The sequence below is a fragment of the Schistosoma haematobium genome, chromosome 1 (assembly GCF_000699445.3).
Source record: "Schistosoma haematobium chromosome 1, whole genome shotgun sequence".
Taxonomy (NCBI): Eukaryota; Metazoa; Platyhelminthes; class Trematoda; order Strigeidida; family Schistosomatidae; genus Schistosoma; species Schistosoma haematobium.
In genome coordinates, this window is record NC_067196.1 from 39,146,247 (window position 1) to 39,173,337 (window position 27,091).

The 27,091-nt window shown below is 29.7% G+C and overlaps 1 protein-coding gene across 1 annotated transcript in view; it reads left to right on the forward strand.

The window, feature by feature from the left end:
- Window positions 1-1,796: 1,796 nt before the first annotated feature.
- Window positions 1,797-27,091, forward strand: part of MS3_00010125 (uncharacterized protein) — a 79,075-nt gene continuing 53,780 nt past the window's right edge. Inside the window, exon 1 of the mRNA XM_051218474.1 lies at window positions 1,797-4,034. Within this exon, the coding sequence (XP_051074011.1) occupies window positions 2,148-4,034 (1,887 nt within the window). The 5' untranslated portion in view covers window positions 1,797-2,147. The remainder of the gene's footprint in view (window positions 4,035-27,091) is intronic.

Consider the following 27,091-nt stretch of genomic DNA (forward strand, 5'->3'; position numbering starts at 1 on the left):
ATACCAGTACATATAAATGGTTTACTATACTTATCATGGATTTGTAATACAGAATATATTTCTGAATTTAAAAAATCTTGATCATTCTAGATCTATGGTGGATGAAGAAGTATACTGCAAACATTTGTTAGCGTGATTAAACAGTAAGGTTGCTTCATTGTCTATCTAATTACAATCCTTCAGATATATTCTAGCAAACACATTTCACATATCACTTTCATTTTACTGCCAAATGGCTGCTTTTATTCTACTTTGGAATATCCATAGTTGTAACATTATGTTGACTTTGACTTTGAAGTAGGTTTTAAGTAATTACAAAAGATACTGGGTTTGATTAGTATATTGAGTTTGTGGAGATTATCGAATTTTCTTTGTGTCGCATCACTGATTGATCATAGTTATGTAAATATCGTACGCCCACCTACTGTTCGTCACGAGATTTAAGGTCCTAGGTTTGATCCCTGGCAAGGTCAAAATGCATGGTGATGAGGAGCCCTACACCAATACAAAACAGCTGTCTTGTAATTCTCGGATTTCTAATCAAGTTCAGTCTATGAAATAAACATAATTACTTACAGTATTATTGATTGGAAAAATATTTTGAAAGTATAGTTTCAACTGTGTCCATACGTCATATAGAAAAGTCAAAATAATCAATTAAATAAACCTTTATCTTATTAGATTGTTAAATATAATGATTATCTGTATTAATTTAGAACCTTTTCAATTCTCATAGTTGTAAACTTCGATGTACAACATATCAGTATTCTCATAATATTGACGATCAGAATAATCGATACTCAGTTTAATAAACAAGAAAAATAAGAAATTCATAACCGATGAGTCGTATGAAACCTATCATATGTATTCCGAATCGGTGATGGTTAGAAATGAATTTCTTAATATATAAAATGTGGAAGTTAGTAATAGTATTACGCAAGTACTTATATAAGACCAATGGTAAGCATGTTAAAGAATCCTTATATATGTATATTTGGTTGGGTTTTGTGGATATTATAGTAATTTCAATGGTTAAGATCATAAGGTAAGTTGAAGCTAGACCATCATGGAAAACCGGGAAGCACTGGACGACCCCAACCCATCTGATATTAATCAACATATGCTCACTAGTGACTGGCTTCAAGAGGTATATCCTAGAGTTCTAGTGAGAAGTAGTGACCAGTGAAGTTCAACCAGGTCTGTTGTGAGATAGTAACTCACTGAAGACAATGATGGATGTGTCGCTCAATTTCATGATTTAGTTAAAGTTAGACATCAACACCGTTGGATACTGGACGACTCAGTGGTCTAATGGCTAAGTGCTCGCGCACAAAAACATTAAGTCCTGGGTTGGAATCTCGCATGGGGCGAGGCTGTGGATGACCACTGCTGAGGAGACCCACAATAGGACGAAACGGCCTTTCAATGCCTCCAGGTTTTCCATGGTGGTCTAGCTCCAACTGACTCATGATCCTAACCACTGAAAATATGTACATTTCTTTACTATCAACTAGTTCGATATACAAAATAAACTGCACAATTATTTCTTACTTTTTTTCTTTTTAGTCAACTTAATATAACTCGATTCATATGTATTAGAATATATTATTTAATTGCTAATTATATTACTATATTACACACCATATTATAGGGATGTAATTTTTCTCCAATCATATGTAGATTAGCTAAGACAATTGTGATTGGTCAATTTTCGGTTAACCATATGGAATGTATAAACATCAGCATGTGTTACATTCAAATTTCAATATATTTTATTACTATTCTTATTTATAACTATACAAATATGTATGAAATTGAATGATTTCAAAACAAACAAAAAAAGAACAGTATGTGATAAACGATTCCAAGATACTGGAGTATTATCATCTTGATTAAGTTTTCTTTCATAAAACAAAAACAAAAATGCAAAGTGATATTGTTTTTATATCCAAACATCAATTACATGAAAACGTTAATACAAATTTGTAAAGTTATAATTTGAATTTTTATACAATTTTACATGTTTATATTTATAATTTAGATTATTTAAAACAAAGAAATGTTGTATAAATACATTTATAGCTTATTATTATTATTATTAAAGTAATTTCTATCATGATATTATAAAATGGAATATAGATGTACAAATGTTCAAATTACAATTTATTTTCACATCATTTATTCAATCGGATTATCGAATTGATAAACTGTATTTCTTAGAATCATTATTTTTCTCTTTATTAAAAGTACGTTTAAGTTATAGTTTTATATTGATTATCATTATGATATGCGATATCTGGTTTACTACCTCTACAAAATTGTTAGTCAATAATTCTATTGATAACCGGATGGTTAATAATATTGTAGATAAAGAATTATCTGAAAGATTAGTTATCAGATCTTCTTCTATTATGTATGATAATTTACAATCATCTAGTGTTGCAAGTCCTATCACTTTCAATGTAAATGAAAATACACCTATTGGAACAATTATCGGTTATATACCTGAATTAATTTATCCTACACCTTTAGCAAGCATAAAATTCACTCTTCCCCATAATATATTTTTTGAAATTGATTATAAAGGTGCTCTACGTGTCATTGGTGAGTTGGACAGAGATGATAATCCATATTTATGCCTTGAACCTGGTTATCCACAACATTGTATATGGAGTAGTTTTGCTATTACAACCGATGGTCAGTACATAGGATTACGTATTACTGTTAATGATTTAAATGACAACATTCCTAAATGGCCACAATCATTTATTTTGATCAATGTACAAGAAGAAATTAAAACAACACAAACGTTTGAATTGCCTTTAGCTAGTGACCCGGATTATGGCATAAACTCAATACAAGAGTATAGACTGAAAACGGATAAGATGGAATCGAAATATTTTAAATTACTGGTGGAAAAACATAGCATGGAAAATTTAAGTTTATACAACTTTCATTTAGTATTAAGTGTTATTGAGTCATTAGATCGTGAAAGGCAAGCTTGGTATAACTTAAGTCTGTTGGCTATCGATGGCAATAAACCATATCATACAGGTACGTTGAAAATAACTGTTCATATAACTGATGAAAATGATCATACACCAACATTCTCAAGTAAAATGTATCAAGCTGTAATATCCGAAGACTTAGAAATAGGAAGTGTGATATACTTAACTGAAAACAATCAAACTTTCAACAATGTTGATCCATTAGGTATTTTAAGTGATGATTCATCATCTAAACTTCGTACCAAAAACCAATTGCATGCTACAGATCCTGATGAAGGCTTAAACGGTGAAATTGAGTACCACTATGCTGCTTCAACACCAAACTCTATCCTTGAAAATTTTGAGTTAGATAAAAATACTGGACTCTTGTATATAGCTCGGACATTAAACTACGATATTGGACCAAATGAATGGAATTTTCAAGTAATCGCTTCAGATAAAGGACGTCCACCTAGATCAAGTACAACTACGGTACAAATCAGTCTGAGCGATGCAAATACTCACGCACCAACAATCAAGCCACGTATACAATTGTCAGAAAATTATAAGCAACATTTATCTAGATTGAACATTAGTATTACATCAAATAATCATAACATATTACACATTCCAGAAAATGTTCCTCATACAAATGATGCACTGGTTGTTTTAACAGTAAGTGATCAAGATACTGGGTTGGGTGGTTCTTTTGAATGCAACTTGAAACCAAATGATATGAACACATTTGTTAAAAGCAGTATTTTGTCAGATATACCAAGTTATCCTGACCATAAAGACCATATTACAATTCAGTCGGTAACAGAACAATTCTATTTAAATTTCACTGGGAAATTACCAAGGTGGAAAATATATAGTATATACGCTACTACAACATTCGATCGTGAACTTGAACCTACACATCTGTTGCATATCGTATGCACTGATGAAGGGACACCAAAAATGACTTCCACATATACACTTACTGTGATTATTGAAGATGAAAATGATAATGCTCCAGAATTTACTGAAAATCAGTATGAAATTCATGTAAGTCAGATGATTGTTTAGTTTGCTACCTTGTATAACCCCCAGTTAACTTTTATAAATGTGAAACAGAACTGTCCATAGATTAGTTTGTTTTGATACTGAGTAATTTGATTAAATCATTCACTTTGAATTTGAAACATTGACACAATAGCGTTAAAATGTTTTCATTTATTAAAATACAAATTACTATAAATCTCAAACTACAAATGGTACATAATAGCTACGATTTTTTAAACCGAGTGATTTTGCTTTTTAACTAAAATTTCTTTGAGTATGAAAATAGATTTAACACATGTAGACATCGTCACTAGTTTCCAGATCGATGAATGAACTATTAAGTCTATAAATTGCAATACTGAACTTGTAGTGGCTTGACATCGTTTATCAATCACACTGATACCCATTATTAGATAAATCCAACAATGTGATTAAACTGTAAATCTCCTTCATCATCTAATACAGAAATTAGAATAATGATAATCCAAGAAATGAGTACATAACTAAACGTCTGATAAATAAAGCAAGTCATCTGTTCTGAAGGTATGCAAAACATGAGATACGTCTGTATTCAGTTATTTTGTGATGCGGTATTGCTTGAATAACTACTAGGACTTTTCGAATGTTCAAGCTAGACATTTTAGCAGATATTCAATTATTGAATAATCATAAGGAATCAAAATTTGTATATAATTTTCTCATCAGTTTCTCCTCTAGATTTCATTAGATACTGATTTCAAAAAAATATCATCCATTGTATTTAAAAATATCGTAACGCATTAAGAATTTCAACACAAACTCTTCAAAAATACCAAAGGAATAATTTCATACAGGTTGAACAAGTTAGAGGTTCTGTGATCAATGTGAAGTAGTAGATAACGCGTTGATAGGTAGTAGGTTCAAGCTGGAATGTAACTCTATTCTCTTGACATGCCTATAAAACAAAAGGTGTGTTCTTGATACTACTTTACTTATAATAACTTTTTTAACATATTGCTATTCAACTCTAAAACATTTAATATGATAAACTGATATCAGATAGAAATCTTTAATGTATTGAGTACTTTCTTTAAGGAAAGGAAAAAGAAATGAGAACTCAACTTGTTAACCGTCTAAATGATGTTTTAATTTATTATGAAAGAATCGGTAAAAATAAGCAATGAGTTTTTATATAGTATAGTTTCTTTAAACGTGAATCATTCAGAATAGAAAAGTTAAAGACCAGCACTTAAGTTCATTTGCACATTTGTGTTGATTTAGTATTCATATAAAACAAATTGTTTTTTAAATTTATAAGGTTAGTGATAGATTCAACTAACAAACTCTCATTTCATTTCACTTTTAATGAACAACATATGCTGAAATGTGGAAAAGTATAAAATATAAGATTCCTAAAGTCAACTACTTATTTACTTACTCCTGTTACTCTTAATGGGGCATGGGCCGCCGACTAGAATTCCTCAGATGTTTAAATACTAAAGACTTATTAACAATAAATTTTATGGGTAAACATATTTCATTTATACAAACAAATTGTAATCAATTATTTTTCAAGCATAAATACTAGACATTCTAAATTATCATTCTCATTTATTTATGAATTTGTGAAATATGAATCTATTGAGTAAAGTTGTGACAGATCTAAACATCAGATCATCAGGTTCAATACAGAATCTAATATATAATGAAATATATGATATTTCCTAATACAACACAAATTCGTGACAAATAACATTTACAGTGAAACAAAATAGCATGTAGAAATGAACACAGTAAATGTGTTTCCTCATTACAGTAATAATTTATCCTCATGCTTTAATTTTAGTCTAAATAGTTGCAATAATGGATGAATAATAAAAGATAAAAAGTTATGAAGGCACAAACCTATTTTTTTTCATTAAAGATAGGAATCATTCTAGATAACATAATGCTGTAATTCGCTAATACATACATCCTCTTTCATATGGCTTCATTTGTTTTATTTGCTGTAGAATAAGTTTAGTTTAAACAGGTCTAATTGTTTCAAGACGGTATTTATCGTAGATTCGCTTCATCCATGGTATTGTTTAAAACCATGAAGTTATAGTTTAGCAAATCTCAGCAGTTAATGCTCAAAATAAGTATCACTAAATTTTAATCCATGATATATAAAAGTCTCAATTCTCAACATGGCTGTAGGTGTATGCTGTTCAAGACTCGTAACTAAGATGAAACATATACCTAATTTTCTTCAGATAAGTTCAGTTTATGGTAAAAATCAACACTACTAAACAAATCAATCCTCATAAAATCTGTTAATGAAGTATCCTACATGCTTAGTAATAAAAAGATTCCAAATTATTTCCAGATAATTCTGTCACTTATATAATTAGAAAAAAGTATGCTAAGCATAGTATGATAAAATGTTAAAATCAAAATGAACTATAGTCAGCAGGGTCATAGAAACATAAATAAATTTGTTGAATTAAATGTTTAATAGAGAAGAAAATAGAAAGGGAGTAGATGGCTATGATGGAATGAAATAAAAATGATTACGACAGATTAAAACCATTGTAAGTTAAGAGTTTGTTTCTTTCGTACACATAATTCTGTTGTTTTTCTTCAAACATATAGAAAATACTTTGGTAATCCTAAGAAAATGGAAGCTAACATATATTTGTCAAGGCATTTGTATATCTAAAGTAATAAAGGTCAACTAAATAAAACCTCAAATGTATCTTGTAACATTTGTAAATCAAAAAGAGAAAATGATTAATATGATATGTCTACTTCAATTGCTATATAAATGATCTCTATTACTTTCCATATATATACGCCTTGACAAGTATATGGGTGACCAGTTTGTTCGCAATATATAACACAAATACATCATATTTTTCACATCAACTCTATCTTTTTACTATTCTATCCGAATTTCATAAAACGAACTAATTACTGTATATTTACAATTACCTAAATGTAAAGGTATTTCAGGCGAGACTCTAATTTATGGACGAGCCAATCAGAAGCGTTTTAGAGCTTTCAAGGTTACGGCTAACGTACGATCAGTTCACAGGGAATTTTGTACAAAACGTGATAATTGAGCGGCTATAACAAATAAAACGGCCAGACTATAATTTGTAGACGAATCAATCAGGTATAAGATAACAGATCTCGGATTTTGGCGTGAGAGTCTTTCATCCATTTGGCTAAATAAAATTCTGGCATTATAGCTGATGTCAGTTCATGATGAAAATCACACATATAATTCCTAACTAAGGTAAATTATGACAATGATCGCGAACTGGATAATAAAAGCACCAGTAACACTGGCTGCGTCCAGGTACTACAATATATACGGATGATTGGAGAGCGTACAGACTCCTACATATGTTTGGTTATGCACATCGTGTCGTTATCCACAAGTGGCACTTTGTGTACTCAACAACCGCAGTGCACGCAAACAATCTTGAAGCTATGTGGTCGAGGCTGAAAGGGTTTTCGAGACTTTATCATGGCTCCAGAGGCCGAATATTCTGTAACCATATGGATGATTTCCTCTACTGCATGCATTACGATCTTAGAACCTGTAGATCTCTTTCTAACCTTAACAAATTTTTAAACCACGTATAAGAATTGTATGCACTTTATTTGTTTGGTTTTGTATAATATATTTTTACTCTATATTGACTGTTTGTTGATTGGCTAATATTTCTCAGGTCATTAAAGATTCGTTCAAAGGTCTCGCCGTATTTCCTTTAGAGATTGACAGAAATGAAACTTGTTTCATTATTTTTAAAGAATAAATTCTTAAATATTTTATTTTACAAATTAAATTCAAAACTGATAAAACAGGTTTCTACACAACTATTCATTGTTAGTGTTTACCCAACTTCATAAATTCATTGTTAAAATAATGATACAGACATTGAAGACAAACTATTTTCATAATTAGATTCATCTTATCCAATTTGTATTCATGATATATGAAGAATGGTCTTAGTTAATGGACAGATATAATAAAATTTTAAGAAAAAAGTAACCATATTTGTTTTTTTTCTTCAGAAATAAGAGATTTGTTCTTCATCATTTGGAAGTATTTTATTTCTTTTAAATGATGAAATTGAATGATCAGACTCCCCCCCTCCCTCATAAAATGATGTAAAAGATATTTTGGTTTAATTATTTTTTTTCATCATGTTTTTACACTAGTATCTATAGGTTTTGAATAGTTAAAATAAAGAGGAAGCTAGTGGAATTGTCTTAGGGTGAATGATGATAATTTTCATTCTCTGTGGAAGATGAACTCTATCCTATGAATGACTATGATTGGTTTTAATTGTTAGTTTGTTTGCATATTCATTATAGAATATGATTCTTTACATAATGAATGGTATTTTATGAGGAAATACGAGTGTAAATTCATATAGAAGTTTCATATTTGAAATGATCGTCATTATTATTATTAGTGTTACATTTATATTAAACTTGATGGCCACAAATGTATGAATGACATAAGTTGAACATGGAAACAACGTAGTATACTATAGTCTATATTGTATAGTTAGTTGTACATTAATTTTGAGTTATAATGACTTTCTAGTCATATTAAATCGCTTAAGTTATTTCCGTAATTTTTAGCAATACTACTAAATATTCAGTTATCCATTAAAACTATGAATAATATTACTTTGTTTTATTTTGTAATTAAAGTCAATTATACACATAATACATTAAGTATAGGCTTTAAAAAAAGAAAGTTTAGGAGTTTTACGTAAAGCACTCAGAAGAACAGTTGCGGAAAATAGTACTATGGTAACCCATTTTAAAACCAAAAATGGAACTAAGTAAAGAAAATAAAGCTTTTTTCTAATAAAAATAATAACTTAGAAAATTTTAAAAAATTTACTAGTTTTAAACAACATTCATTTCAATGATTTAGGCAGAGAGGAATTAGGATTTGGCTGGGCTGTAGAAAAAGAATGAAATGTTATAATCTGAATGTACATTTTCAAACCTCCCACTATGGTTTAAACAATCAAAGAATTTATTTACTTGATGAATATAAAGAAAAATGTAACAAAACAAATGTTATCCAAATGGATTTTGCCTTTTATAATATATACAACACTAAACTCTAAAGCCTTGTTACCATCATTTAGTTTGTGAGAATATGGTTGAACATGTATTTCATGACAATATTTGAACTCATTTTCATTATATGGGAATATCAATGATGTTAAGTAGTTGTATGGAACCAGCTTTGAATTTAGGTTTCATGATGATTTTCACTTGCCATAAAAATGTTTTGACAATCTTTAACTATTTAGTTCTTTCTATTTTATTCAAATTCACATTATCAAGTTTCACAGTTATGGATGTTACAAGTGAGTAATTATGGACATGACTATCTTTCTGTATGAATGAAATATCTCGTTTAATGATCATTTGTTTTTTAAATGTCTTGTTTTACGCTCCTCTGAACTAATCAATAGAAGCTGGTCGTTAATAGAGATTAACTTAAGGTAACAGTTATCAGTAACAAAACACTCCATTAACGACATTTTAGAAATAAATGAAATAAGATAGACCGTGTTTTTGTATCGCTTAAAATTGTTAGCTATATACAATGACATTAGACAGAGAATATTTATCGCTATCTAATTTTGTCCTTTATTTAATGTTCTGCTTTAGGATACTAAGAAAAGTTTACCTTAACTACTCATATTGCTCCATAAGATTACTGATAAACTTTAGCCAGAATATAGGCGAATCAGTGGGTTCTGCTAAACATTATGTAGATTGAATCATTACATTTGAATACGACATCGTTTATTGGTTTTTCTTTATTTATTATACTTACGCAATACTTTCAAAAATACAAATAAGAAACTTTTAAGGATAGTTTTCCGGAACAAGAATAACACTGAATATTAAATAACATTGTTTTTAACCCACCCGTCTGATTTTGACCAAGTCACGAACTTTTTGATTTTCTACCATAAAGTATTAGATCATTATCATAAAGAGCAATTTTGGTCTTAAAAAACACTAAACTATTCTATGAAAAATTAAATTACAAGTATTTGCTTTTAAGATATCCAATTAGATAAACAAATAACTGATTTTCACTAGATCTATACTTTGATATAGTTGAGTGTAGAAATAATTATTTGGTTTATGATGTAACAAATTAAACTTAGATAAAACTAACTGAGTAAAACTGGTAATAAGTTTGCCATATTGACGGTGACAAATCTTATAACCAACCTTTACTTTTAAATATAATTACTGAATTATTTTTTCTGGTTAACGTTTTTTTTCTAAGGAGTTAGTTTTCTACGGAATGGGGTCGCTAACCCTGTATCCAACCCTTCTCTTTCATCCAGGATTCGAGTCGGTATTGACCTAAGAAAAGCTCCATGAGGAGTTAATTATAATTATCAGACGTCACAACAATAATCATGGTAAAAAAGTTTAGATTTTATTGTCTTTTATAATGAAATAGATTATTTTCTTATCATGATAAGAAAAGAAAAATAACCAAGAATTTACATGCAAAAAAGAATGATATAAGTGAAGATATAGAGATGGAACAAAATATCAACATACAAATTTCATCTAAGGAAAAAAAATTGTTGTTTATATAAATCTATTACATTTTCAAATATTCCTCTGGGAATTTAACATTTCTTTTTGTTAATGAACGGGAATTAGAAAAGAAAGAAAAAAAAACTTTGAAAGATTGACAGATAATAAAGAGATTCATTTTTTAATGTGCAACTACATATTATGGTAGAATGACTACATACATAGAAACACATGAATTTCATTGATAAATTAACATATTTCAGTAACAATATCAACTTGGAATAGTTCTAGTCAATTTTATATATCAGGGATTTTGTGTACATGTACTTGGTTTTAAAAGCGATCAAAAACTAATAAGGACTGAAAATCTGTTTCATAACTGTTCAAGAATCTTTAACAGTGCACACTTGCAACTTGTTGGAGATGAAAATTAGGAATTTTCTGTCACACAGTGATTAGATTTATGTGGAAAATTAACCTATTTTACAAAATCAAGATTCGTTTGATATATGATTGATATTAATGATAATGCATATGAATAAATGATATTAGGTGCTAATAAGAAACAAAGGGCGTATGCTCTATGTTGTAAATTATGATTGTATAGAAAAATACATATCAGTAAATAAAGTATTGCAATATAGTTTGATTTCGCATCACTACTATAGATGAATTTACACAATCAGGTATTGTAAAAAGTTCAATCGGTTTAACAAGTGAAATAGGAATTTATACATTTATCCAAAGTGAATAGAGTGAAATGTCTGTGAATTAGATGTGCTTCATATGATTTCTGTATAAATACATCTTATTCTTACTAAGAGTAGTTTTACTTGATTTAAGATTGAAATTCATCCTGTAAATACAGTACTCGTAAAGCTATCTTTCAAAAGGTGTCAAAAAGTTTCAATACTTCAATTTTTATGACTTTATACATGTACATATATATTCATTTCACTAATGTCCTTTAGATTAGCATCATGATATGTATTAAGGACAACGTTTTTGATGTATTTCACGAAACAAACGCATTTTTTATGTAATACTTTCAGGATGTGTATTTAAATTACTTCCTTATGATTAACTGTGCACATTATTTACACTTCGATTCCTTTTTTTAATATGAAAATTCCCATAATGTTTAGAATTTCTGCAATGACACATATAATGAGCTCGTCATTCCACAGCACATGTGCATTTAGATCTACTACATCATTCCTAAATGTTTTTTGCTGCTTATGTTTTCCCTAGTTTCATTGAAAAAGCCATTCTCAGTTTATCATGATTCCTAGTAGATTTCTAACTCGAGTTAGTTCATGATATATGTCAATATTTGTTCTTGCATATACGTTATTTCGTATTTCAAACATCAAAGTAAGAACCTATTACCACTTAGAAATATATATATATATATATATATATATGTAGGCTGTTCAAGATTTTAATATCATCAAAAGTGATTAATTTCTTTAAAGGACCGAAGGTCATTCTATTCTAAAGTTCAATGTGTTAATTTAATAAATAGTTATTTCACTGATTTAAATCATGAGTCAATTTAAGCTAGACCACCATGGAAAACCTGGAACCACTGGACGGCCGTTTCGTTCTAGTATTGGACTCCTCAGCAGTGCGCATCCACGATCCCAAACTTCGCGAGATTCAAACTCAGAACCTATCAGTCTCACGCCAGGCGCTTAACCAACTAGACTACCGAGCCGGCATCCAACGGTGTTAATTTCTTACTTCAATCAATCCACGATGTTTCGCCACCGTTCACCATTGTCTTTAGTGAGTTGATATCTCAATTGACTCATGATTTCAATCAGTGTACTTTCTGAAATCTCCACAAAACCCCTTTTAAAATATTTATTTATCAATCTGTTCCATGGAGAAAAAAATTAGTAAACTTCAAAACATTTCGGCAACATAAGAGTTAATATTCCGATTTTACTAAATACATTATTAAAAGATGTTTTTTCTTTACCTATAAAATTATAATAAACTAATGACTTACTTAACCGTAAACATGTTAATCTATGTTTCTCTATAGCAATATAGTTGCTAACTAATATCAATACTATTGAAATCATGTTTTAATCGATCTTGTTTATAAACACATACATTTCATGAATGATTTAATTTTGAGATCAATTATTTAATTTATAGATTTTTTTTCTTGTATTTTTGATCGTTTCTTTTTCTTTTCTTTTTACTTAACAACTGCTTTTTTTGTAAGATATTCATAGATTTGGCTAATTGAAATATAATGCAACCATCTATTTATAACTATTCTAAAGTATAGTAAAATTCATTATGTAACTATGATTGATAGTTTCATTTCACTCCATGTATAAGTAACCTTAACCTTATATTATCAATTGAACATTTCCAGGTGGTTTGTGATAAAAACCGAATAATCAATTTAATATATTATGAATATTATTATGATTATTCTATTTAAAAGTTTACCGAGTGTTTCTATGACCTTAAACTGTTATTAATTTAAACAAAAAACAAAAAAAGTATATAAAGTCATTTAGAAGGAAAAAAAACCTTTTTTTTAAAGAAAAACATTTTGATTATTCATAACTAAATGTACATTCAAACATTCTTAACGAAAATTTAAAAGTCAGTTTTACACTAGCGTTGGATATAATGTACTGGATAGTCCTTGCTTGTCAATCAACATAATAATATATGTATATTCTGTAAAACAATATTATATAGACAAGTAAATATTTTGTTTTTACTCTTGTTTAAAACAAAATACTAATAGTCTTTCAAACAACTTTATACTACTACTACTACTAGTATTATTATTATTGTTACCATTATCACTACTAGTAGTATTACTATTACATTTGCAAAGAATGTTGTTAGTAAACAATCTCGAAAACTATAAATTTTGTGTTATGACTAAAAACATATAGTCACATATGTTATTTTTGTGTTTATGGTTATATATCCTATCGTCTACCAATGACTGTTACCAACATATTCTGACTAAATTAACTTGTATTAAAGAATATTTTGTTACTTTTTTTTTAAACAAAATAGTAAAGTTATAGATTTTAACTAAGCTATTAGTAATTGTTAAGAAAACAATCCTTTAAGTTGGAACATCACCAACTGAAGTAAGTTGAACTATGATATACGAGTCAAGAAAACAGGAACATTTTTATTCAAAATGTGAAGCTTAGTACATTTTATAAATTAGTTCATAGCATATGTTCAATAACATATAGAAACGTTAAATTCAAACCTACGTTTTTGACAATAATGACATTTACAGATTGTAAAACAAGCTTTTCAAATAATAGTTAGTCTGTAAATGATTTAGCTATACAAGCATTGGAACTCAAAAACCAAATATCGATATAAACGTGCAGTGAGCACGCTTGATTTCATGTTCATTTTGTTGTTGTTTATATGATGACGATTTGATACACAATACTAAACGTATAAATAACTACCAAAAACTAACCAGTTTCATTTTAAATTATTAAATTTTATCTATTTATAATTACGAAAATGAAAGATTAAAAAAAAGTTTATTTTAAATTTGTTTGGCATCCACCTAATTTACTTTAAGATAAAACGTTCTTGACAATATGTTAGATATTCCAGCTTGATTTTAACTTCCTCGCACATCAACAAACTATGGAAAACTCTACTGCTAGCCGAATTGTTTGCAACGTTTTCGATATGTAATATCATAGAATGAATAAGCGTCATTCTTATTATTCATACTTAATAAATTTTTACAGAGTAAGTTGATTTGGATAATACATAGGGGAATATAAATAGTGGAGATATTGTAAAGAAACTAAGTGAAATTTATTTGTCGGTAAACTAACTTCAAGAAGTCATATATTTAATCATTGTCACTATAAATATACTGTACTACTTAAAGAGAAAGAATGTATGTGTGAAATCTCAGTGAATAAACTAGAAGTAAATCCCAAGTTTCGCCTAGCAATGTGGTTCAAGTTTTTAAAGTAAATAACTACATACTATAAAACTGTTGCAAGCAAATACGTCCTTGTGCAAATTCATCTTATTTAAATGAAATAAATGAGAATAACTATAAACTGTTGAACTAAGATATTATAAAGTTTACTATAATGTATGAACAGTAAGGCTTTGAAATACAGTTAACTGATTCGAACACGTCACTTTTTTAATAGAAAGTATTCCAAAGCAACATAAATGACTTTTTTTTTTTCAAATATGTTTCTTTTTACCCTTGTCGGTTATATGCTACATCTAGTATCAATTAAGATATCAGTATTCATTAAGTACATAACAGTAGTGACTTAAATTTAAAAGAAATGTAATCTACATGTTTAAATGATGAAAACATTTCAGTAAATAAACTCGCAATTGGGGGAGTTACTCAAATAACAACGGGTTTAAAATATTTAACTAATACTTCTATGTATCAATATTGATTTCATTGATCAAATAAGTTAATCAACATTAGTTCATCTTTTAATTTGCTACACTGATACCATGAAGAACTCAGGTTTCTATGATTAATAAGTAAATTTTTAAGTTGATTGATAACTGAGAACTTTCGTCTAAATTTGAACGAACAGCTTCGCAATATTTGGGCACCGAGTTAATATAAGACACTAAAGAAGAAGAATTTATTTGTAAAATCTCAGTGAAAGAATTTGAAGTAATTCCAACGTATCGCCTGGCAATCTGGTCCAAGCTTTTTCAAGAAAAATATCATCAAACAACAAAATTATATTTTCCTTGAAAAAGTTTGAACCAGATTGCTAGGCGAAACGTTGGAATTACTTCAAATTCTTTCGCTGAGATTTTACAAATACAATCTTCCTCTTTAATGGTTGATAACTGTTACTACATTTTTTTCGAACAATTATTAATGCGGAAATTTGTAAACTTGCCATATGCTTTCTGAATGAAATATACTCAATTGTGTATATTACATTATATTTAGTATTACTTTTGTATCCTCTTCTTCAATCAAATATACCTTAAATTCTATAGTATTATTTTTAGGTAATTACTTATTTAAACTATTTTTAATATCAGACGAGGTTTTTGTAGATATTATAATTATTTTAATAATTGAGATCATGAGTCCATTAAAGCTAGACCACTATGAAAAACTTGGAAGCATTGGATAGCCTCTTCGTTTTATTGTGAGAGTCTTCAGCAGTGCGTACGTTTAAGATTTTTAGTATGTCAAATTTTGAATGTATCATTCTTTGTCTGAACAGAAAATGTAACATAATTTTGTGTTAAAGTTATTCAAAAAAACAAAGAAAGCACATCCATTTTTTATAAAAAGAAAAGAACATCTACTTTGCTTAATTTCTAAACTTCAGTTTGTTCTGAAACTTCTCATTTCAGTAATTTAAAATGACGAAAGCTTTTTTTTCCAACTTGGATCAATGAATCTCTTTACATGAACGAAATTTATCATAATTATCCATTTGTTTTCTTAAAGTTAAATAATTGAAATGTATGAAAATAAATCGTAATTAGGTTTTGTAATTAAAGTAGCAACAAATAAACATTTTTTTCCTTCTTAAACCTATATGATATTCAAAGTATAAGAAATAAATGTGTTTAAGTTTACCTTCAATAATAAAACAAAACAGTGCTCTTAGCCAAAATGACATCAAATGAAAATCGATAAAGAAAACTTGAAGGAATAACTAATGAGTTGACTAAAGCTAGACAATCATGGAAAAGCTGCAAACACTGGACGACCGTTTCGTCCTCAGCAGTGTGCATTGACGATCGCGCCGCACGAGATTCGAACCCAGGACCTATCGGTCGTGAGCGCGAACGCCTAACCTTTAGATCACAGAGCCGGCATCCAATAATGTTAGTATCTAGCTTGAACTAATCCCCAAAATTCTGTGACAAACGATCCTGGATGCGCAATGCTGAGAACGGTCATCTATGAGATTTTTTATTTATAGAATGAGTGTTAGTAGAAATAAGGTATTATAATATATTCTAAAACATTTTTGTAAAGTATGATGTTTGTCATACCAAAATTATTGTCAAAATCTGATTCATTACCATTCTGTACTAATTAACCACTAAATTTACCATGAGTGTGGTTATTTAAATATATATAGCCACAACTGTTGCTTTAAACATTTCTAACCTATCAGTTTTTACAGAATTTCGTACGTACATTAGTGTGCATTCTTTGGGGCGGCAGACAGTTACAATAACAAATTGATTATTTAGTTTAATTGATATTGTGTTAAACATACTGAATGCTTATTATTAGAAATATTTATGAATACTATCATTTGAGTTCACAAAACCATTTACAACCGAACAAAACATATATTCTACTTAAATGGCAAACACACTTAAACAGTCCATATAGTCATTTGTCATTCAACAAGATAAATATTCATACAATTGGTTAAAATAATCTATGTTTACTAAACCTTTATTTGTTGATGTTTTTCACTGATTTGCATTATTTTTAAAATAACAATGATGATCATGTGATATCCCAAAATGCTCAATTAAGTATCTAACATATATTCACCTATACGTTTACTTGACAGTAATCTACCATGAACCAAAGACAGAAATTTTCCTAATACAAGTTGATTACTTTCTTCTTTCTCTTCAGGAAAAACCTTACTAATAATCTCATATACGTTGTACACTTTCATCAAAACGATAGCATTTAAAAAAAACGAATAATTGAGGTTCAAAAGTGTAATTCAAAATTTAGTCATTTCATAGGCATATTTTCACTATTAACATTAAGATAAATAAATCAAGTTTACTGAATGTGTATCTATTTTGCTCATAAGGTGACAAGTGTTACAATGTATTAATTATATTACAACACATTATTAACAAACTTATTTGCAACTGAAATAAAATTCAGACAAAAATAGATTTTGAGATCATGAATCGACCAATCATAAACCACTATTGAAAACCTAGTATGGGACTTCTCAGCAGTGAGCATGTACGACCCCGCTCGTGTGATTCAGATACAGGACCTTTAGATGTTTAACTTCTAGACCACTGAAACGGCATGCAATGGATGTTTTTAGGAATTCAATGGTGATTTAAAATTGATCGATTCATGATCGTAATCAAAACTCAAAAATCGCCGCAACTCTATACTGGCAAAAACAAATTAAGTCCTGATAATTAAATTTAGAAAAATCGTACTCTTTATACTCAACTCATAGAGTAATAAGACAATAATATACATCACAACTTACTTCCTTATGCATTTTACCCGTCATAGAGTAGCATAGGCCACCCACCATCATTCTCCATCCAACTCTGTCATGGCAATCCTTTCCAATTGTTTCCGGTTGCTATTCATCATTTTCACGTCTGCTTCCAACTCATTATGCAGTATATTCTTTGATCTTCAACTTTTCCGTTTCCCTTCAAGAATTATATTAACTCTAGCCTCGTAATTCAGTTTGTTGATTTTCTAAAGGTATGTCCTATCCACTTCCAATGTCTTTCCATAATTTCCTCCTCATTTGGAAGCTAGTTTGTTCTCTGCCATAGTAGGCTGTTGCTGATGGTATCCAGTCAATGGACATTCAGTATCTTATGTAGACAATTTTTTCATAAATACATGTACCTTTTTGATTATAGTTCTCGACGTTTCAGCTCCATACAGTAGGACTGTTTTGACATTCGTATTGTTGCTGTGTATGGGATGGAAGGACTAGGTGATCTGCGAAATCCGAATCTTCTAATTGATCGCAAGCTGTTCATTATATTCCGTGCTTTCTGTCAGATGTGAAAATCTTCATAACCAAGTCAACCACTAGAAGAAAGAGAAAGAGGAAGAGCAGGCAGCCTTGTCTGACTCCGGTCCTTACATGTAGGGCATCTGCCAGCTGTTCTTCATGCGCGACTTTGCATCGTGGTCCGTCGTACGAATTCCATATGATTTTGACGATTTTCTCAGAAACTCACTCCAAAGTGTCGAAGACGTTTCCTCAATGTTCTCCTATCCACACTGTCAAATGTCTTCTCATAATCAAGGAGGTTGATGTATGGTGAAGAGTTCTATTCAATTGATTGCTCAACAACGATCCGAAGTGTCGCGATTCGGTCTTTGCTTGACCAATCCATACAGAATCCAGCCTGCTGATTTCAAAGTTGAGTGTCTACTGAATCTTTCAGCAACAGTGTTCAAAACCTTCCCTGCCACTGACAGTAATGTGTTGCCTCTGTATTCCTCACATTCGTTCCGATCTCCTTTCTTTAATATCCTGATGAGGTATCCTTCTTTCCAGTCTGTCCGACGGCACTTGTTCCTCCTGCCGAATCTTCCTGAATAGAGTGTGAAGCATGTTTGAAGTTACTTGTATATCTGAGTTCAGTGCCTGAGCTGGTATATTGTCTGGTTCTGCTGCTTTCCCACTGTTTATTTGTGTGATGGTAATCCTGATTTCTTCGATCGTTGATGGAGTGACAGCTATAGGAATGTCTGTCTGTGCTGCTTCGATTTCCGGTAGATTTGACAGAGCTGATCTATTCAAGTGTTCCTCGAAGTATTCTACCCATCTGTCCCTCTGTTCTTGAATCTCAGTGATTGACTTACCTCCCTTGTTCTTGACTGGTCTCTCTAGTTTATTATATCTGCCTACCAGTCCCTTTGTTGTGTCATATTGTTGTTGAGAGCGATCTCGAATTCGTTGAGTTTGTCAATATCTCGAAGCAAGTCTGTATTGACCCTTTGTAATGCTGTTTGTGCAGTTGCCCATTGCCTCTTCAGATTTAGTTTCATCTTGACAATAGCCAGATGGTAATCTGAAGCTTAATCAGCCCCTCTTTTGGTTTTTCCATTGTCCTCCAGAATATTATATTGATAAAACACGGTCGATATGATTCTGTCTAGTGTGACCCTCTGAGACCCATGTAGCTTTGTTTATGCATTTGCATGAGAATATTGTGCCACCTGTAATGAATACACAAAAATTTACAAATTTATCACCATTATCGTTCCTTCCAGTCAGTGCATGTTGTCCCATGATATCTTCTTACCCGGTGTTATCCATTCCTACTCTGATGTTTAGATCTTCCACTAGAATGGTCGGATCTTTACCTGAGCACTTCACTATGATCGATTGCAGCCTCTCATAAAGCTGATCTTTGTAGTTATCATTGCTATCATTGGTAAGTGCATAAGATTGAATAACATTCACTATGATTCCTTTCTTGTTTGCTTTGAAAGGTACTCTGATGATTCTGGTTTCATGAGATTATCATCCTATAGGTGCTTTACGTGTTTTTGGACAGTATCCAAACAACTCAATGCGTATGTGGAACATTTTTTTCCTTATGACCCGTGTACAGCGGCATCTCCCGGACCTATCTTTTTCTTTCATTTATTAGGCGCATCATCAAGTTATATCTTCTCGTTTTTATAGCTACTTGGATAGCCTTCCAAATCACCTACATTGTCAGAACATTCCATGTACCTATAATAATTGTTTCTTTTGTCATCAGTAGAGACATCGGTTTCGTAGTTTCTGAAGAACCTTTGCTTTCACCGTTTTCTTAGCAATGTTGTTTTCTATGGGATATAAAACTACAGTTTACTTGTTCATTTAGTTACTGTAAGAATTTTGTTGCTACCTATTTCTTCTCTCTTTTTTTTGACTATGTTTGATGGTATTATAAGAATACAGTTGAATAATAGATTTATGTTTTACTTTGATAATTTACCAGAAGTATACATTTTTTATTTTATTTCTGTAATGAACTTTAAACAGACTAAAGTTAAACAAGAGATATTTTGAATCAAACTAATTATTCAGTTAAGTGAACTGAGATATTACAGTAGCTTGATTTTTAATTAATATAACACGTTAACATAAAGTAATTTAAATGAATGTATACTTACTTTCAAGTTGAAGTGATAAAAAGTTATAATTTGTTCAATTTCATACCATTAAGTAAACCAAGTCCCATTTGGTATATAAATAAATATGACCTATAATCAATCATGCGTTTGAATTCTTAACTGTTTATAAATTAAAGAAGTTTATTTATTATGAATTGACTAATGTTATGCATTAGAACATTGGTAGTTCATGACCTATAGATGATTAGATGTTGAGACAATCAGAAGTATTTAATTGTTTTCTGTGAGCTTAAGGAATTCATAGAGGTATGAAACGTTCTTACTTGGAGCATGATCAACGTAAAGCTTTTAATAGGTTTGAGGAATTATCTTTCAAAGTCCCAATACCTTTGTTGATGAACTCACGGGGTCAGGGATACACCATTCTTTAGAAGCATCTAATAGTATACGTAGTGAATAATGGAATGATATGTGTTTGCCAACTTCATGAGTAGTCTTATCTAATAAAGTAGCAACTACACACTTACACAAACAAGGAAAAAATCGGCTTGACTTAGGTTTTTTATATCAACCTCTAAATTCATTCAATTTTCAAGTAACTCCAAGTCCTACCTAATCTTTCTGTTTTAAACTATGTAGATGAAAGAAATAGGACCAAATAAACACAATTATCGTCTGAAAAAAAAGATGAAACAAAATAAGATAAAAACAGATAAAACGAAATGAAAAGTCAACATTACATTCTCCTATGGATTCTGACTTTCGTTTAACATTACTTCCGTTTTTAATTCAGTATGAAGTACTCAGTGTAATATTTGTGTTTTGTTGCCCAGTTGGTTATTTTATTCGGTACAACATTAATTTATTTAAATATCATGTTTATTCAAGGTACGATATTCTTCTATTAAATTAATGTGAATTCTGTCCAGTATGACATGCAGTATGTGGTTTTTTTTATAATTCTGGGTATTTTTCATTAGTATGATTTCATCTAAATTAATTATCAAAATGGGTGAATAAATCAATATAAAAATGAGTATATTTTCGACTATAATTGTCGTTGTGTTTTGAGGTTAATCAAGTTTTACTTTTATTGTCTTAGTGTTGTTATTTTGCATTATGGGAATTGTAGTGGTTTTTCCTTTTTTGGTATAAGTAATAAGTGACGAGGCCATAACACCACAACATTTTCATTCGTAGGTATTTTGATTACCAGGGAAAGTTCACATTGAGCATTTTAAAAGTGAATGTGAATTGATTTTAGTGTAATAATTGAATTCTTGTTAACAAAATATATAACATTAAAAAACATCTTGCTAACCTAAAGGTGTCGAATTGTTATCCCTAACCCTGAAAAAGCTAAACATAAAATAAATATAAGTTTAAGGGTTGTGGAGATTGTTAAGTTTTTGATTGAGATCATGAACCGATTGATGTTAGACCACTATTGAAAACCTGGAAGCACTGGACTGCCGTTTTGCCTTATTGTGAGACTCTTCAACAATGCGCATCGACGATCCCGCTCGTTGTTCTATTAAAACTGATTTTCCGATAATAAATTTTATATTAAAAGAGAAGTAATCAATTAAAATAAGATGTGTTTTTATTTTTATTAAGAGATAGGATTATGTTTTAATCCTCTATAATGTGTGCTCCCTAGTGACTAGGTTCTTGAGAAAATTCTTGGAGTTCTAGTGAGAAGCTGTGAGCAGTGGAGCTAATCCATGTCGGGTAGAAGCAGGTGTCTACCTCAGTACAATGGAAGGTGGTCGTGCAACTTCGTGGATTGCCTGATGTTAGACATTAACACCACTGGATGCTGACTCAGTGTTCCAGTAGGTTAAGCGTTTGCGTGCGAGACTGAAGGACCTGGGTTCGAATCCCGTGAGCGGGATCGTGGATGCGCACTGCCGAGAAGTCCCACAAAAGGACGAAACGGCCGTCTAGTACTTCCAGGTTTCCAATGGTAGTCTAGCATCAATCGGTCCATGATCTCAATCAAAATAAAATACATAATTACAATTTCATTGATTACTTCAATTAAAAAACTTATTCGCTTGTGAAGACTGTCTATGGGTGTTGAACTGAGGTCCGTTTAGTGTTTGCTGATATTTTATTGTATCTCAGATAAGTAAGTCAGTAATTTAAATCATTTTCATATTGAATATTACAATAATGCTATATTCGTTCTTTTGCAACTTTGTAAACTACCCATTGAAGAATTATCACCGACCATCACAAGTTGCATCTCAACTCAAACAGCTTCAGATGCACATTAAAGTTAATTTTGTCTCTTGATTATGTGATTGTATGATTGGTAAAAAAAAGTAAAAGTCCGATAATAATATTATTTAGAAAATATAATGTAAGATATATAAACAAATATTCAAAGTCGAACATTGTTATTAAATAGGTTGATAAATGAAACTCTTTTAGAAAAATATCTTTATTCGTTTTCGTTGCTTTCATCTTGATATTGTTTGACTTTAATCAGTGTATCTATGAAACTTTACGTTGATCACTATATATAATATTTATGCTACATTTCATTTTCTGCTGGCATACAGATATGTTTATAATCAACAGGTTTACATACCATCGTTATTCTTCATTTTCACCCGACTAACCAAACCATGTCAAGCTGAACTTTAAATATAATTTCTTGCCTATCGTATTTGTACAGCCTTTTCCTCTCTCATTATTATTTTATTCAGGTTATATGCTATAAGTTTAAAGAAAACAATCTGCAAACATTGAATTGTTTTATTGATATTTTATAAATACTTATTATCTGATAATTAATCTATCATTAACGTATATTAATTCGAATGAATAATCTCAGAATCTACAGAGTCTTTATGTTTTATTCGGCTAAGTTTTAATAGTCATAGTTTCTCTACTCAAATGAAACTCATATATTTATGATTATAGTGAATAGATAAGAAGAAATTGTATATGAGTGTTTATTATCTGAATCTAATAAATTTACATCTGAGGATTGAAATGTTTTGATAAATGGTTCACTATGAACCGTTGTTGTTTTACCTTATAGAGAATATCATCTTAAATTACAATTGAAATATCATTAATATTGTGTAAAATTTGCAATAGTCACTTGAGATACATCTTGAATAATGTAGAGGATCAGTTCAAAATATTATCTGAGTTATTGATTGAGAACAATACGATCTTACTATTTAGTTTTATGATAATTCTCCCGTTAGTCTGTGATAAATTTCTATGTGTACAAATAAATTGATTGACGTTTAACTATGTACACTATAACAAAATTATTCTTATATAATAAAGACATTTCGTATTCGGAAGAATTTTGCATAATCAGATTTATGAAAACTATACAGAATAGTGTATATTACTCAACATACTGATTAGAATGTTTCAGTGAGTAGTAAACAAGTGATTATTCTACTGGTAATTTCAAATAAGTAGTTGTTTTACATTGTTAAATAGTCACTGTATTATAAAATTATAACCATTACGTAATAGTATGTTTTTTGTTTTGTTTTACAAAATACCATAATTTATCTTCAGAGTGTAGGTGTGATTGAAACAAGGTCTTATTAATTTTCTTTAATTCGAATTGAAAAAGAAAAATACTTTCTTTCATGTATCGGATACAATGGTTTATATGAAATTTCAAAGGGATTAAACAAATAAAGAGGAAATTTTTTTTGGAATAAATCTCTAGATGTTTCCAGGATTTGTTTTTAGATTTCATCAAGACAAAAGATAAGAAGAGTGTGTTTTTTTATCAACATGCTTTTCAAAATACTAATTTAACTTTAATTGTACATTCATTTTATGCTAAAAGTTTAAAATGAAACAGAATGGCCAGTGTTACCAAGTAATTCTGTTATAACTGTAAGATGATAAGTGAATGGATAAGTTCAATGATTTGTCATTGAACAGGTTTAGGTAACATAACTAAACAATATAATCCATATTTATTGACATTCTATATGGATAATAATAATAATAATGTAATCGTAAGTTACCAAAATGTAGCTTATTTTAAAGTACCCAATTATGAAGTGAATACTAAAGATGATCATTCAGATGAGTAGAAGAATACATTTTTCTACACAATCTACATTTATTTTACAAAAAAGTAAGTTTTATGAATTGTGAGATTTCTTATTGAATGTAGTAAATTCATGGAAATGTCATGTAATGCCAAGTATAACGGCACTTTTCTAGCCTTCACTTAAAGTTTAAATTCAGCAAGAAATTACAGGCGCCTGTATATCATATTAAGACATTGATTTATTGAAATGTTCTCTCGTTTCAACTGTTCACTTTAATCTATCTTTCCAACAAAACTACTTATGTATCTGTTTATGGAGTGTGATATGGAGATTTTCATGGAAATATGTAAGATGTTTCAATTTATCAACAAAATGTTTAATAATTTCACAATTTACTTAATAATTAAACGTCCGTATAGTTTAGGTAGTCAGTCAATTGTGTATTTTTATTATAGAATATAAACATAAGTTTTAATGTAATGTAAACGGAATATGTTTAAGGAAAATTTAAATAGTCTGTATAGTTAACTTTATTTTGTATAATGAATGGTGGATATGCATAGTGATTGATAAAATAGCCGAATTAAACCAATATTATGGTAAAATCATTGGTTGGTATGTTTTCGTGACATTCATATTCATTAATCGGAAAAGAGATCTCCATTGACTATCTATGTGATTGATAATGAAGAATAAAAATAATATAAATTTTAACATCTACAAAGTACTTGAAATTTTATTCAGAACAGCATTGTCTTATTTGAAGTCCTTATTTGTCTATTGCAAAAACAGACTGATACTTGAACTTTCCGAAAGCTTTTTTTACTGCTGAAAAATAGTATCGCAAAATAAAGAGTGATTTTCACATAGCAACCATCTTTATAAAATTGTTTATAGTTTGTTATTAAACTTCATAGAAATTTTCCACTGAGATGTTACACTTTTCTGTTTGCAAATAATATATGACTGAATAGTTGGATTGATACGATCGATCGACCAGTTAATATTTTGTAATGAAGAATACTGTACACGAAGGTGTGAGTGAAGATAAATGTTAAATGTTCAGCTATCAGATAACCAATTATCTTTTAAATTATTAAAAAATATGCACACTAGTGACTAACTTCAAGAGATATATCCTGGAGTTCTTGTGGGAAGTAGTGACCAGTGGAGTTCAACCGGGTCTGTTATGAGGTAGTAACTCACGGATAACAATGGTGGATGTGTCGCTTAATTTCATGCATTAGTTGGTATTATACATTAACGCCGTTGGATGCCGGCCGGTACAATCCTATAGTGGTTAAGCGCTCGCGATAGGTCTCGGCTTCGAATCTCGCAAGGCGGGATCGTCGATGCGCATTGCTGTGAAGTCTCACAATAGGACGAAACGGCCGTCCATTGCTTCCAGGTTTTCAATAGTGGTCTAACATCAATCGGTTCATGATCTCAATCAAAAACTTAATAATCTCCATAACCCCTATACTGTATCTGTACTGTCTTATAAAATATAAATGATAGATTCAATATAGTTTAACTTATATCAAGCTATCGTATTTCAATTCCTGACATTTACTATTTGTGACAATTCATTATTATGTTTGTTTTACAATTGAAAATATGAATTAAAATCTTTTGTAAATTATTTATGTTTATTTGATTGATTAATGAATATCCAGTCACAACATTTACCAATTGATTAAACTATAATAACTATGAAATCTTTATGTATATTTGTCAATTATGCATAGAACTGTGTAAAACAATTTATTCTGTTTAAAAAACAACAACATTTAAAGGCTTTAATAATGACAAAGATTATAACTTTATACAGTGACTTTTTTAATCAATAGATTTCCACTTACAGTACACCAAAATATTCAATAGTTTATTATTCATATTATATTGATTCAGTGGAAACTTTCAAGATGAAAAGTAATATACTTATATATATACAGATTAAATGAACATAGAAATGTTTAACATTTACAACTGTCAAAAAACGTTGACTTCAATGACTAGCTTATCTATAAACATTCAGTCTTCTGGCATTTTCTATATTTATTGACGAGGCAACAAATTCCTAAGTATATATATATTGGATTTCATTTGAATGAGAAGTCAGAAACAAGCGAAAATAAATACTGAGATTATAGTTAAATAGATTCGATACTATTGGGTTTCTTTTTTGATAAACATTATTACTTATATTTTTTAATGTTTTCATTTGAAAAACAATAATCCTAATGCATACGATCTGATATTGTCCAAATTTTTTCTATTTTTATTCTATATATAACTAGTTATTTTGATGACCTTGTCAATGTATTTGACAGATGGTTATATAAGTTTATTTTAAGGTCACGATTTGTTTATTTTCTTATTTAGTAGTTTATATGAGTAGTATTGCGGCATTATGACAAGTATTATAAGTAAACAACCTGTATCATGAAAATAAACTACAAATTATGAATATTTATATAGGAATTCAATAAAATTGTATATTTCCAATTAGGTTTGGCTTGAAAGTTAACATTTCACTGAATGAATAGATCAAATTTTGTTTATGAACGATACTTGTT